The sequence below is a fragment of the Pogona vitticeps genome, chromosome 3, assembly GCF_051106095.1.
Source record: "Pogona vitticeps strain Pit_001003342236 chromosome 3, PviZW2.1, whole genome shotgun sequence".
Lineage (NCBI taxonomy): Eukaryota > Metazoa > Chordata > Lepidosauria > Squamata > Agamidae > Pogona > Pogona vitticeps.
In genome coordinates this window covers 55,471,658-55,484,764 of record NC_135785.1, presented here as the reverse complement: position 1 = coordinate 55,484,764, position 13,107 = coordinate 55,471,658, and the positions used below count along the sequence as shown (strand labels likewise).

The following is a 13,107-nucleotide window of genomic DNA, read 5'->3' as shown; positions in this document are numbered from 1 at the left end:
TGGAGCCTCAGCTTCAGGATCTGTCCTTCCAGTGAGCACTCAGGGTTGATTTCCTTTAGAATGGACAGATTTGTTCTTCTTGCAGTCTAGTGGACTCTCAAGAGCCTCCAAGCCCAAGAAAGTAAAATCTGTCACTGTCTCCATATCTTCCCCTTCTATTTCCCAGGAGGTGATGGGACCAGTGGCCATGATCTTAGTTTTTTTGATGTTGAGCTTCATGACAAATCTTTTTGCACTCTCCTCTTTCACCCTCATTACAAGGTTCCTTAATTCCTCCTCACTTTCTGCCATCAGAGTGGTATCATCTGCATATCAGAGGTTGTTGATGTTTCTTCCGGCAATCTTAATTCCATTTTGGGATTCCTCCAGTCCAGCCTTATGATATTATATCTTTATATTCTTCTGTCATTTTTAATTACTTTGATTTTTTTTATTTGTGAAAAACACTGAAGAGTGAGTAAAAATAAATGTGGAAGAAATTAGTCTCATTACAGAAATAGAGCTCTGTAAATAGTGAGGATAGATTCCGCCGTATGCCTTGCAGTACCAGGCAGAAACACTGAATAAAGAATTCAGTCTGAGATAAGAATGCCACCTGCTGGATTATGTTGTTTCAAGACTGACATGTTTTGACCCTACACTGTCTTGCAAGATTGGACATGATCAAAAACACAGGATGCTAAAGCAGAATTACTGTATATTGGCTAGAACACGACCTTGCATAAAAGGTAGACTGATACATTTGTTGCTTTACTGGTAATGTACTCTCAGACACTGTTAGCTATAGAAAAATAACTCCAGTTATTGGTAGGAGGGCTTGGCAGGAGAAGAGGGAGCACCCAATTTAATGCTACGAAGTTAGAACCACATGAGAAGACCTTGTGGTTAGGTAAGCACTGCTGAATGAGCTTTAACAATCATTTATTTGTAACACTTGTCTTATAGTTGCTGTTTTGTAGTTACTGTATGATATGCTGGTTTTACTGTAAGTACTGTTTAGCTGACTTGTGCAGAACAAAACATCATAAATATAATAAATGAATAGAAAAATGTTCAGACATTCCACTTTGGCAGAATCATGTTACACCCCCCCCCTTTACGGATCAAATATACTGCAATGGCTACTCTGAAACAAATTCTTACCAAACTGAGAGATTAATAGGTTCCCTTTTTCAGCAACCACAAAAGTCAGTTGCATTTGTTACTCACCCTAACAGAATAGTGTTCTTCTTCACTTAGTTTTTTCTTGTAAGAGTAAAATAGCAGTCATTCATACATACCAACATAAGAACAATCTTTTATATAATTTTTTTTTTGTGAACTATAATAATACAGTATTGCCTTTATATAAAGGAGCATGCTTTCTTTATGGGAAGAAAGGAATGATGAAGGCTGCTCAATACCGCAAGAGAAAATGTTTATTACTGTAGAGATGTTGCAAACATGTACAATATTTTGACAAGGAAAAAAGATACTATACTTCAGACTCATGCAGCATTGTCTTAACTCTAAATATGTTAGCTTCATGCTATATTTTATTTTATATTTTATTTCATTTTATTAATTTGTTTATATCCCACCTTTGTTACCTGCAAGACCCCAGGCAATGGCACAACATATTTCTAAAAACAATACAAATACCACTTTTATGAGCAAGGAATGGCAAATATCTAGCATACATATAGCAGCTATCATCTTTCCAAGGATCCTGTCCACACCCTTATATGGCACAGACTGAAAACGTATCATTTTTCAGGACTAGCAAGAGCCAAAGTTACATGCCCTAGAACTGCATCAACTATACTATTTAAATCACAATGAAGTCAAGCAAGTCAGTCTGCAAGGTGTTGTATAAACTGTTCACAGTGAGCTTGTGAATGGTGTTTGATCTCTTCTTGTTGAAAGAAAGCATCAAAGACCCTTGAATAATCAACAAAGTTCTGCCTATGCAAGGGAGGCAGAGAAGAAAGACTTCTTTGCTACCACCACAGAGTAGGCCTCTAGCCCAAGTTTAGTTTGGAACCTCTCTGAGTTTTCCACCATCACAGTTCTAGTTGCCCTCCCACTTGTTTAATCCTTATTAAATCTTTAGAAAACCAGAAGGCTAATTTAGCTCCATTCAGTTGAAGGGGATACTATAGACAGGAATCATCACATTCATCTACTGGCCATTTCCCCATTTCCAAAGATGAGTCATTGCTTCAACAGAATTGCCATCTGAAATGATGGAAAACTCTCCACAAGATACCAGGAAACCAGCCAAAAAAATCCTCTGGAGGGTACTATCATGATCTTTGACTCTTATAGAGGTTCTGTATACCAACAATGCCAAAATATATTCTTGAAGGCTTTCATGGCCAGCATCTGATGGTTATTGTAGGTTTTCTGGGCTATTTGGCTGTGTTCTAGAGGTTTTTCTTCGTTAGCTAACGACACCCATCAATCACAGTGACAGATCATCTCCCCCCTTATCACAACAATACGGTAACAAAAAAACACTCTGATCACCATAATCACCCAATCTCCTGAAAAGGACAAAAGGCTGATTCCACAGCTACAAATACCCAACTATCCCACACACTACACCAGAACACAGACAGAGTTCTAACTCCTGTCCTCTGAAGATGCCGGCCACAGAGACTGGAGAAACGTTAGGAAGAAAAACCTCCAGAACATAGCCACACAGCCAGAAAAACCTACAACAACCAATGCCTTAATAATTAAGGCTTAGGTTAATATCAGTAATGGGCTACATGCAGGCTCCCAAGGGCTTGAACGTAGACCCCTAGGATCTCCAAGCCTCACAAAAACCTCACCTTTTAAAAAAAAAATTAAAAATCACTCAGAAACCCTTTCCCCCAGGCCATCTAGGAGCTTCTAGTACTTTTGTCCCCTGCATTGCAATTTTTTTTTCAGTGCTAGCCACCAAAAAGTACAAAGGACCTTTCCAGTTTAAAAAAAAACACATCCCATTCTCGTAGACATTTGGGGAGGGGTCTACAGGAGCGGCCCTTCAAAGTCCAGGGATGGCTGTGTGCAGCTTCCAGAGTTCCAGAGGTCACAGATTCCTCCTATATACATTTTAAAACATAACGCTGAAAAAGTCCATGAACAATCCAACAATTTTGTTTGTTTGTATCCATGAGAATATCTTATATGTATTCTGCATTTATTTACTTAAGAGCTAGAGTGGTGTAGTGGATAGGGACTTGGATTGTGACACAGAAGATGTCCCAATTCAGCCATAGAAGCCCTGTGGGAATGGCAAAAGATAATCCACTCTTCGAAAACCTCCTTGAAAACCTTACAAGGATCACTATAAATTAGTAACAATTCGATGATATACAAGAATTGTATAGGCATACCCCATGTTTTCAAGCTTATGGTTGAAAATGGTAGCATGAAAAGCAATGACAACAGAATGACTGTATAATGAAGAATCAATTTTATCTTCATCAAATGTCTTTAGGTTTGGATTTGAATCTCAATTTTTTTAATCTCTCTCTCTCTCTCTCTCTCTCATATATATATATAAATAAAACACCTATCCTGTAGTCATTGCTCTCTTACTAATTCTAGACAGCCCCCACCTCTAAGCCCTCTATGATAACCCTTATCTCCCATGTTCAGGAATGTACAGGGACAAGGAGATGTAGCGATTGAATCATAGGTAAAAGGCAGTTTTTAATCCATTTAATTTTCTAGATTCTTTTCCTTTAACTCCTAGGTGGTGAAATGCTCAGAAGTGACAGTCTGGTTATTATTATACAAAGTAATTAGAAAATAGTCAAGAATGAACAACATTGCAGGAGTAGAATGCACACAAGGTCAATAACCATGGCAGAAATCATCTTTCCATTTTTTATTCCTTCTCTGATGCCTCAGAGTCATACATTTCTACATCCATTAGCAAAAAATGTAAGAGTTGTCATGACTATATAAACCATCCTGACCCTGAATGTCAAAATATGATATAAAAGCAGGTTATTCAGAAGATTGTAAACTCAGCATGCTTGTGTTATACAATAAAGGAGGGTGTAAAAGGAACACAACTACAGTATATATTTTCCTCAATTAAAAAAAAACCAAAAGCAACTGCTTGTGGCACTAGAGACTCCACAACCCATTTTATATAGCAATAGTTATTACATGGTTCCTCCAGAAAAATATTGCTTAGAAAAAAACAAAGTACTGTATACACTCCTAATGAAAACTTCTCTAGTTCTGATTCTTCCTTTAATACCAATACCCCTTTTTCTAGTGTTTTGCTAGAAATCAACTTTTCTAAACTTTTAAAACATTTCATATGATCTGAGTTTGTATTAATTAGTTAATGTCTTATTTTATATAGACACATGGTATCCCTCGGTAACTATTTGTTTTGTAATGGCTTGAGGACTACATACAAATAAACCATATTTAAGCATTCTAAAACTAACAAAGGTAGACACATGATGAGAGAAGTTTGCTAGACTACCCTCTTCTATCCCTATTGCTTTAGCACTGACGGAAGGTGGGCTTCTTTATTGGTGGAGATCTTCATATGATTATGAACATTAATTTTCCACCATTCCCAGTCATCTGCTTCTACACATTAAAAAGGTTGTCTTCTTCAAAGTCATCTTGCATGTATGGAGGGTGTCTTCCCTTGTTCTATCATTAAAAAGTTCTAGAATGCATTAATAAAGATGTAAACAAATCTGAATTTTCTCATTCTATTTCAAATCAGTTCTACTCTTTCCCAAAGGTACATTAGCCTATAAAGAGTTCTAATATTTTAAAAACTAGCTTATTGCACATGAAAACAAATGGCAGAAGAACTGACCAACAACTAACATAACAGAAATACATTCCTACAGCAGAAATACAATACATAAATTATATTTAGTGGAATACAAAAGTACAACTAGTAAACAAAACTTGAAACCTTAACTGCTTTTTTGTGCTATAATCATTATTTTGACCATGAGATAGCACTCCTGCACAAATCTGTCCCTGATTTTGCAGCCTTTTTGTCTCCCAGACATTATAATTGAAGTACAGTGACCTTAAGGTCAGAGATAATATGCCTAGGGAGAACATAGTGTTCTCCCACTAGTGTCTGTAGGTTTCCACTTGCAATGTCTGAGCTGCATCCGTTTGTTCACAAAGGAAGAGATATATTTCATGCATTCGATGAAGAGGACACAAGGTTGACAACATTTATTACAGAACTTGAACACTGTTGCTACAAATTCACCTGAGCACTGAGCATATACTATGCTCTTCTTACATAGAGGAGTGTTCTGGGCAGCTGAATACATATCAGACATACTGTATAAAAATACTTTTTTGGGGGGTAACTTATCCTTTTAAAGTACACAGCACCAGCAACTGTGAAGGAGCCTTGATATCACACACCTTACACACACACAAACAACCTTCGCAAATGTAGCAGCTCATTTTTATTGTGCATTGTGGTATCACAGCCCTAGCGCAAAATACTTCATGACAGTGCACAAGACACCTGTTCACCTGATGAGACATACCTGTGCAATCACACATAGCACCTCACAAATATTTCTCCTTCTCCCTACAGGGGACAAGCTTTACATGCAGTGGCACAGGGGGAAGGGAATGTGGGGGAGTGCAGCTCCAAGATGTTTTCCTGAACAGAACAGTGACATCATTTACCAGACTCCTTGCTCTGACGAGTGAATGAGATAACAAGAATTTCAAGTTTTACTCAGACACTGGAAACATTACTTTCAGGAGTACAACTTCCAAAACCTACCAGCCAGCACTTCCAGTAGTGCGAGGGTGGGAATCCTGTAACTTGCAGTTCAAAGAAGTTACTTTTTGAAGTTCTGGTTTTATTTTTGTTTGTTACAGATTTGTATATAGGAAATCAGAGAAGCAAAGAGAGAGTGTTTTCCTTTTATTTGATGGGGTTCTTACTTGGCAATATTTCATTATTTTCTCTGGGATTCCTACTTGGCACTAATCATTTCAACAGGCTACACTTCAAACACTTGTCAGTCTTCTTTTAAAACTCAATGAGTTTTTAGAAGTCAGACTTCTGCAATCAGAAGCAAGCACAGCTTAGTCCAATGGAGCTTATTCCCTAGTAACCATGTAAAAGATTGCACCCTTGAAAATCCTAATAAAGTGGATAACCGTTCTATGCACTGGCGCTCTTCGGTATGTGCACGCATAAAACATCACGACTGTGCTTAGTATTTGCTATGTCAACGTTTTATACTGGAAAAGAGTATAAAAAGCAAGGCGACTCTCATGTTTCCTACAAGGAAGGAACACAACATCCCAAGACCCGCTTCGTTTTCCAAATCAAAATAAACACGCCCAGCAAACATAGCGCGTCCCATCGCTCCTTCAAACACTTCTCTTGCGGATCTCAATACCCCTCAGGCCTCTTCCAGTACCTCATGCCAAACCTGTTCCCAAGGCCACCCCAAGCAAGGCATCTATCTGTAACGAAGGCCTCTCTTTCGCTCCTTCTGCCCACTCGACAGGCCTTTCACTGCCCGACCCCTTTCTACTCCCACGGCCTGGCCTGGCCTGGCCTGCTCTCCTCACCTCAGCATTGAGGCCTGAACCCCGAATTCCTCCCCCGATAGGCCACCCCGACCCTTCTCTGGCTCTCTTACCTGCGCGGGCTCCACGCTGACCGGCAACCCCTCAGGCAAGGCCTGGAAGAGAAGCAGAGCCATGGCGCGAAGGACCCTCCTCTCCATGCCCCCCCACCCCCCGCTCCCCAGCTCTCTTCACCCGGCTACTGCGAGCCTAGCCGGTGAACGGGAGTACCCCGCCAGGGTTACCCCACCCATGGCGTGCTTCGCATTGGGTACTAGGAGGACCTTCCTTTCTTTCATTGGCTTTCGCCGCTGCTATTTAAAAATAGTGCTTCAGAAATGAAGACATCTCAAGACTACGTTCCGCCCACTCCGGCGACGGGAAAGAGAGGCACTGGGAGGCGCCCATGTTAAGTGTGGCGGAAATGGGCTTGACGGGCGTCAGAGGCAGGCTCCGAGAACGTGACGCAAGCGGGAAAGGCAGAAGACTGAAAATGTAGAGGGGGAAGAACAGTCGGGAGCTTGCTTGAATTCTGTCTTCAGCCACCGCTAGGGCAGAAACTGAGCTTTAACTGTGACTGCAAAGGGCATTATTTTGCACAACAACATTGGATCGAGCCTTGAAAGCAGAAACACGCTAAAAGGTGGCATATTTTTGGATACGGTGAAGAAACATAGAAGCAAGAGAAGGTAGCGGTGCCTCCGTAGGTGCACTCTCTCATTCTCCCGCAACCTTGCCTGGAGAGAGCACTGTGAGCAGCCAGCCGCCTCTACCCCTTAGAGGTACCCTATCAGGACAGTGCAGCATACAAATATAAGAGAAAAAGCAACCACCTTGCCTTCTTTTGTCCATCAGAATTCTCTATTTGAGCATTACAGTGGCAGGGACTCTCTCCAGTGAGCCCAACTTCCTCCACTGACAGAAACAGACAAGGTCTCTAATAGAAATGGTTGTTGTGGGTTTTTCGGGCTCTTTAATAGAAACACTGAGACTTTCTTTCTCCTATTTGGAAAGACAACCCATGTGGTGGCTTTCTCTCTCGGCCACATTCTCTCTTATTTTAATATCTTATTTTGGGGGGTTGTGCAGGAAGAAGGATGGACCATCTATGGCTGGACCTAAGATGGACAGTAAGTGAGGAGTGCCTTTGCAAACACAAAAACACACATCATCATGGCCAATTGAACAGGGCATCCAAAGCTTCACAGGATCTTGAACAGATGTGGTGTTGGGAAGCCTACTGTTAAATCCTGCAAGCATCTAACAGTACAACTGTACACAGGTGAAGGGCACATGAGAATTAATGCACACACAGGGGGGATGTTCATCAGTAACTACTGCTTGGCCTAGGATGAAGCATAATGATAGATTTGTTTCATTTTTCCTTACATCAGGATTGGAAAACAAGGATTAATTGTGCTTCTCCTTAGTACCTCCACATTCCAACCTGGAAAAGATGTTTTTGGCTTCCTGGGACTCAGGTCCGTAAGTCTTTCCATTGTGGCCTGCTGCTGACTTTCATTATTTACTGAACCATGATTCCTGGCTTCATACTACTTTTACAACTTACTCTGTGGTAACTACTACAGAAAAGTACTCTCCAATTGAAGCTTGCCTAGAAATCTTATGTGGTACTCATTTGCTCACTGCTTGAATTCAGCTATGTAAAATAGCTGAAACATCTTGTTACATCATGATTATATCTTGAGAGTCAGTGTCATTTTATACGCTCAGATACCATTTCCTGTATGAAAACTAAATCGCTTTTTCATGAAACTAAACATAATGCAAAGGATTCTGGTGATCAATGTGGCAGGACATAATAGCATACATAGGAAATGAGGCAAGGAAGCTTTTTTTTTTTTTTTTTTTTTACAGAGGGCCTGGGGCAAATTGCTCCAGCTGACCCTCTCCAGAGCAGCTCTGCAGCATTGTACTGCGGTACTACCAAGTTGTATGGTTTGTGAAAAATTGCAAAATATAGCAGTGGAATAGGCCCAACAACTTCCAGGTTCTTTGCCAGCGATGTCTATGAAAAAGAAGCCCAGAGCAAGCTTCTTCTTATTTGCTCCTTTCCTTTCAATGCAGTCCACTCCTGGGATCCCAATAAAGTCTCTGTCCTTTGTTATGATTAACTCTCAAAGAATCACTGTCCACTCACAATATTGCTCATAACTTCAGTTTCACTGCCACTGTGCTGTCAGCATAAGGTACAGTTCAAACAGCTACATTCTGTACACCAGTATTGCACTATCTCACCCAGAAACCTCAACTAGCATAGTGTGTTTTTGATGCCCCCCTTGGCTTTAAAGTGCTTTTATCAAATGCTTAAAACCTCTTAAAGACATCTTGTTCTGACATATTTCATCAGAAATTTCAACAAGCATATCAGAATTTTTTATCAGCTGATGGAGACTAACAATTATGTGCCATCAACTCAATTCTTACTTATGGAAACCCTTTTCAGGGTTCTCCAGGTAGAGAATACTCAAGTGGTTTGCCATTCCCTTCCTCTGGAGGCACCCTGGGACTGTGCAGCCACACAGGCTGGCTCTATACATAGGAGGCACAGTGGGGAATGGAAGTCCCAACCTCTACCACTGAGCTATCCAGCAAGTCCACCTAACTATTTATATTTTTGGAACTATACCTATCAGAAACAATTTTCATAGTGTGAATTAAGTTTAATCTGTCAAATTATCTCATCCTTTTTTTTTTGAGACATCCTGAGGAATATCAATCTCAAAAGTTTGATTTTTCCTGGAACTATAGTTGTCTTTCACCTGTTCTGTATGTCCATAGTTGGAGTCATCATGAACTGAAATAACATTCCTAATAACAGTGAGCTTGTGTGGGGGAACGGCCCTCCCCGAGGTTTCTAAGCTGTTGTCTGTTCTTCAATGTAGAGAACACTCTCAATAGTTTGAAATGAAATCAAACAACTGAATTGGGGCCATATGAACCAATAAACTTCAAATATTTTTATTGTGCATTTAATTAAAGGAGATGATCACTGCATGAGTACATGTCACCATAACAAACATTGGCTTCTCTGCTCTTCCTGTGCCCCAACCCTTAAACAACTGAATGTGAAAAGACTCACATATGTCAATGTGACGATATTTGCATTCTCTTCCTGTTATACAGACACATATATATTGCTTAGGTGTCTGTTCTAGATGTCAAGATAACAGTTCTAATTCATTCCAATTCCCTTCTAAACCAGACACACCACTCCAGCTGAAGTGGATAATATGGTGTAACAAAATTAAAACAGATAAATATTTCAGAATGTCCTTTAATTAAGTTTTATGGGTCATATAAATTTCTGCTGGTTTAATACCTGTCAAAAAGGGTATGTTTTATGATGAACCTTCTCAATTTTTCTTCTGTGAAACGGGCAATGCTAGGCTTTGCCACAAATCTTTTCCCCTAGGATCAGCCTCTGTTCCTACATGTCTAAGGGTGTGACCAGTTTGATGAGAAGTTCTCTATACTGCACCCTGGCATTTAAATCGCTGTTGATGTTTACACAGAAAAAATTAATTATCCTGGGAAGGTGCATTTCAAGTGTCCACACATCAAACAGGTCCCCTTCTTCTCTACTATTATTACTGACCTCTTTCCCACCTCTTTTGCTGGCATTCAAATCCCTTTTTTGAAAGAAAAAAAACAAGTTTAGCAACTGAAACAGTGTTGAACTGACAAGACATGGTAAGCATGTGGATTGGTGCTGTATCAGTTTAACCCAGCAATGGCGAAACTATAGCACACATACCTCAGATGGCACGCAGAGCCCTCTCTGCAGGCACGCAAGCCATAAGTCGCTAGATCGCTACTCCCCCCCCCCCCGGCAGCCAAACCTGAGAAGGCGTCTGCAGCCGCAGTGCTGGCATTCCAACAGATGGCAGGCCAGGATCTGGAGCAGCTGGTGCTGGAGGCAGATCCAGAGTGGGGTCTCAAGGCACTTCGTGCCCATAATTCCCCCTTCTACCACCACCACTTCCGTTTCCACCACTGCCCGTTCCCCCCCCCCCAAGTTTGGACACTCAGGCCCTAAAAGGTTCACCGTCACTGGTTTAGCCCTACCACTAAACTAGGATACTTAAAAAATAAATAAATTTACAACTTGGTTTTCAGTTATCATCCTCACCAGTGCAAGCAGAAGGAGGCACAAGGAGTATGCTTCACTCTCACTCCAGGCCCCACTCTGTGTATCATCAGTGATGTCATCTGGAAATGCGTAAGAACTATCTGAGAGGACTGATACGGGTGATCACATAAGCTAAAAGGAGGACAAAATAATGTGACTGGAAACTCTTATAACAACAACAGCAACAGCAACAAAAACAGAAGTCCTGCTGGCTGAACAAAATATATCATATACCCATGGCAAACATTTGAATTTACTCAATATTACTACTAATGTTGTTTAGTCAATGGAACAAATTCTGAAAGGAACAGCAAAAAACATGGTAGAAAGAGCAAGGCGAATACCTGTCTAATCACTTCCTAGTATAGAAATATATTATCATATGTAAATTGTTTGTAGATTTTGTCTCAAAAGACCCCAGTAACAACCTTATCTAACTGCTCAGGTGCCATATTGTCTGTGCAGCTAGCAAAGCCTCCAACAGCATCTTGTGGAAGTAGGTATCAGCATAAATGTCCAGATCCCTTATGTGGGGTTTTGACAGTCATTACATTCTTTCTCTCACTCTGCCTCTCACTTACCTTCAGCATTTTGTACTTCAGAACAACCCCTTCTCCCCATCCATGTTCCAAGAACAAAGTCCATGTTGACTCATTATCCTCTGTTTCACACAAGACAGCCCCTTTTTAAGGCCAAACATGTCTGGAGATGCTTGACTGGATGCCACCTTGTACCCCATAATGGAAGAAAGTCAAAACAGAAATGTACATCATAGAAAAATATAACATGCAGTAGTTTGATTAAGAAGCTTCCATGCAATCAGCCAAATCTAGTCCAGTTAAAATCACTGTTCTTATTATTTTATTTTGGTATTTCTTGTTTTCCTGAGATTAGAAGCCATACTACACATCATAGATAAACTGTCATTTGAATTGAAATAACTTTTCTGTTCCAGAGACACTATTTAGGCAGACATTCATGTCTGAGAAGTCAGACTTGCAAACAAGGGCCATATTTAACTCCTGAAGGTCAGACCCAAAACAAAGCAGGTTAATCTGCAAACTTTGCAGGGTGAGAAAATTCCTGCTGTGACAGTTTCCTCCTTTTAAGTACTCCTAACAAGTTTTCTGTACAATATATTTTGGCCCAGAATATGGCACCTCTCTCAACCGATCTAGGCCCTTCTTATCTAGCCAACTGTCAGGATGCTTACAGATGAGGCTGCTATTCTACAATCACACTGCCTCAAACATGGAATTTGTTTGGATCCAGATATAAAAGTACCCATTGATAACTCTCCCATGTTTTCGAACTGCTTCTTACCAGAAAACAAGCCAAAGGATGGAATAGTTGCATAATACTTGGTGACTCACAGTACTTTGAGACCTACATCTGGAATCACTGCATCTCTGGAGTATATTCTGGGCTCCCAGAATTGGTGGGGCAGAGGAAGAAACACCAAAAATTAGCACATAACAGGTTGGTTCAGCAATATACCATTGAACCCCATCTTGTTGATCAAGCACAGACATATCTTCTGCCTCTGGGTCTCTTTCTAATTTAAAAGGGTAGTTGCATTTTCTGTAATTTTGGTTGTGCAATTTTGAGTTTTTCCATACAATGGTATTTGACAGCATTGGTTCCTCAGTGCTCCAGATGTCACAGACAAGTCAGAGGCTAAAGATACCAACGTGAATGATAACTGGATTTGGTTCCATGTCTCCACCCACCAGGCTTCAATAAAATTTAATGAGTCAATGACACAAATATGCACTTGCCAGCCAGGTTTTGTTTGAAAACAAGAGACGTCATGGTAATAATAGTTTTTATTTTTTCAAGAAGGCTAACTCTTCAAAGAAATTGAAGACTACATTTCTGGGAAGAGGTGATGATGTAGAAAAAGGATTAAACACATGTGCAGGAAACGGAAATAGAGCATTTGAAATTTGTGAGAAACAGATGCTAGCCCCTCCACTCTGCTAAGAAATTTCTAACTAATTCACACAAGCTACAATTTAATCTTTAATTTACTTATGTACTTTTAAGTTCTGTTGAAGTTCCTGTTGTTTAAGTGCATGGTGCATGCTTTCAGACAAAATAAACCTCTATTATTTTCTGTTTTAATAAAGAGAAACTCTATCTCCTCCCCAAACCAAAAGATAATCCTAAAATATGTTGGTTTGGAGTAAAATGTCTTTCAGCCAACACATTTTACTGCAAATATAACCCTTAGGTAAAGATAAAGGTACACCTTGACATTTAGTCCAGTCGTGTCCAACTCTAGAGGGCGGTGCTCATCCCCATTTCGAAGCCATAGAGTCAGCGTTGTCTGTAGACAGTTTCCGTGATCACGTGTCCAGGGCGACTTAGACACGAAACAC

At 40.3% G+C, this 13,107-nt stretch overlaps 1 protein-coding gene across 1 annotated transcript in view; it reads right to left on the bottom strand.

The window, feature by feature from the left end:
* The window catches only part of WBP1L (WW domain binding protein 1 like), a 75,651-nt gene extending 68,850 nt beyond the window's left edge, over nt 1-6,801 (bottom strand). Inside the window, exon 1 of the mRNA XM_020790806.3 lies at nt 6,648-6,801. Coding sequence (XP_020646465.1) covers nt 6,648-6,734 — 87 coding nt within the window. The 5' untranslated portion in view covers nt 6,735-6,801. The remainder of the gene's footprint in view (nt 1-6,647) is intronic.
* Nucleotides 6,802-13,107: the final 6,306 nt, after the last annotated feature.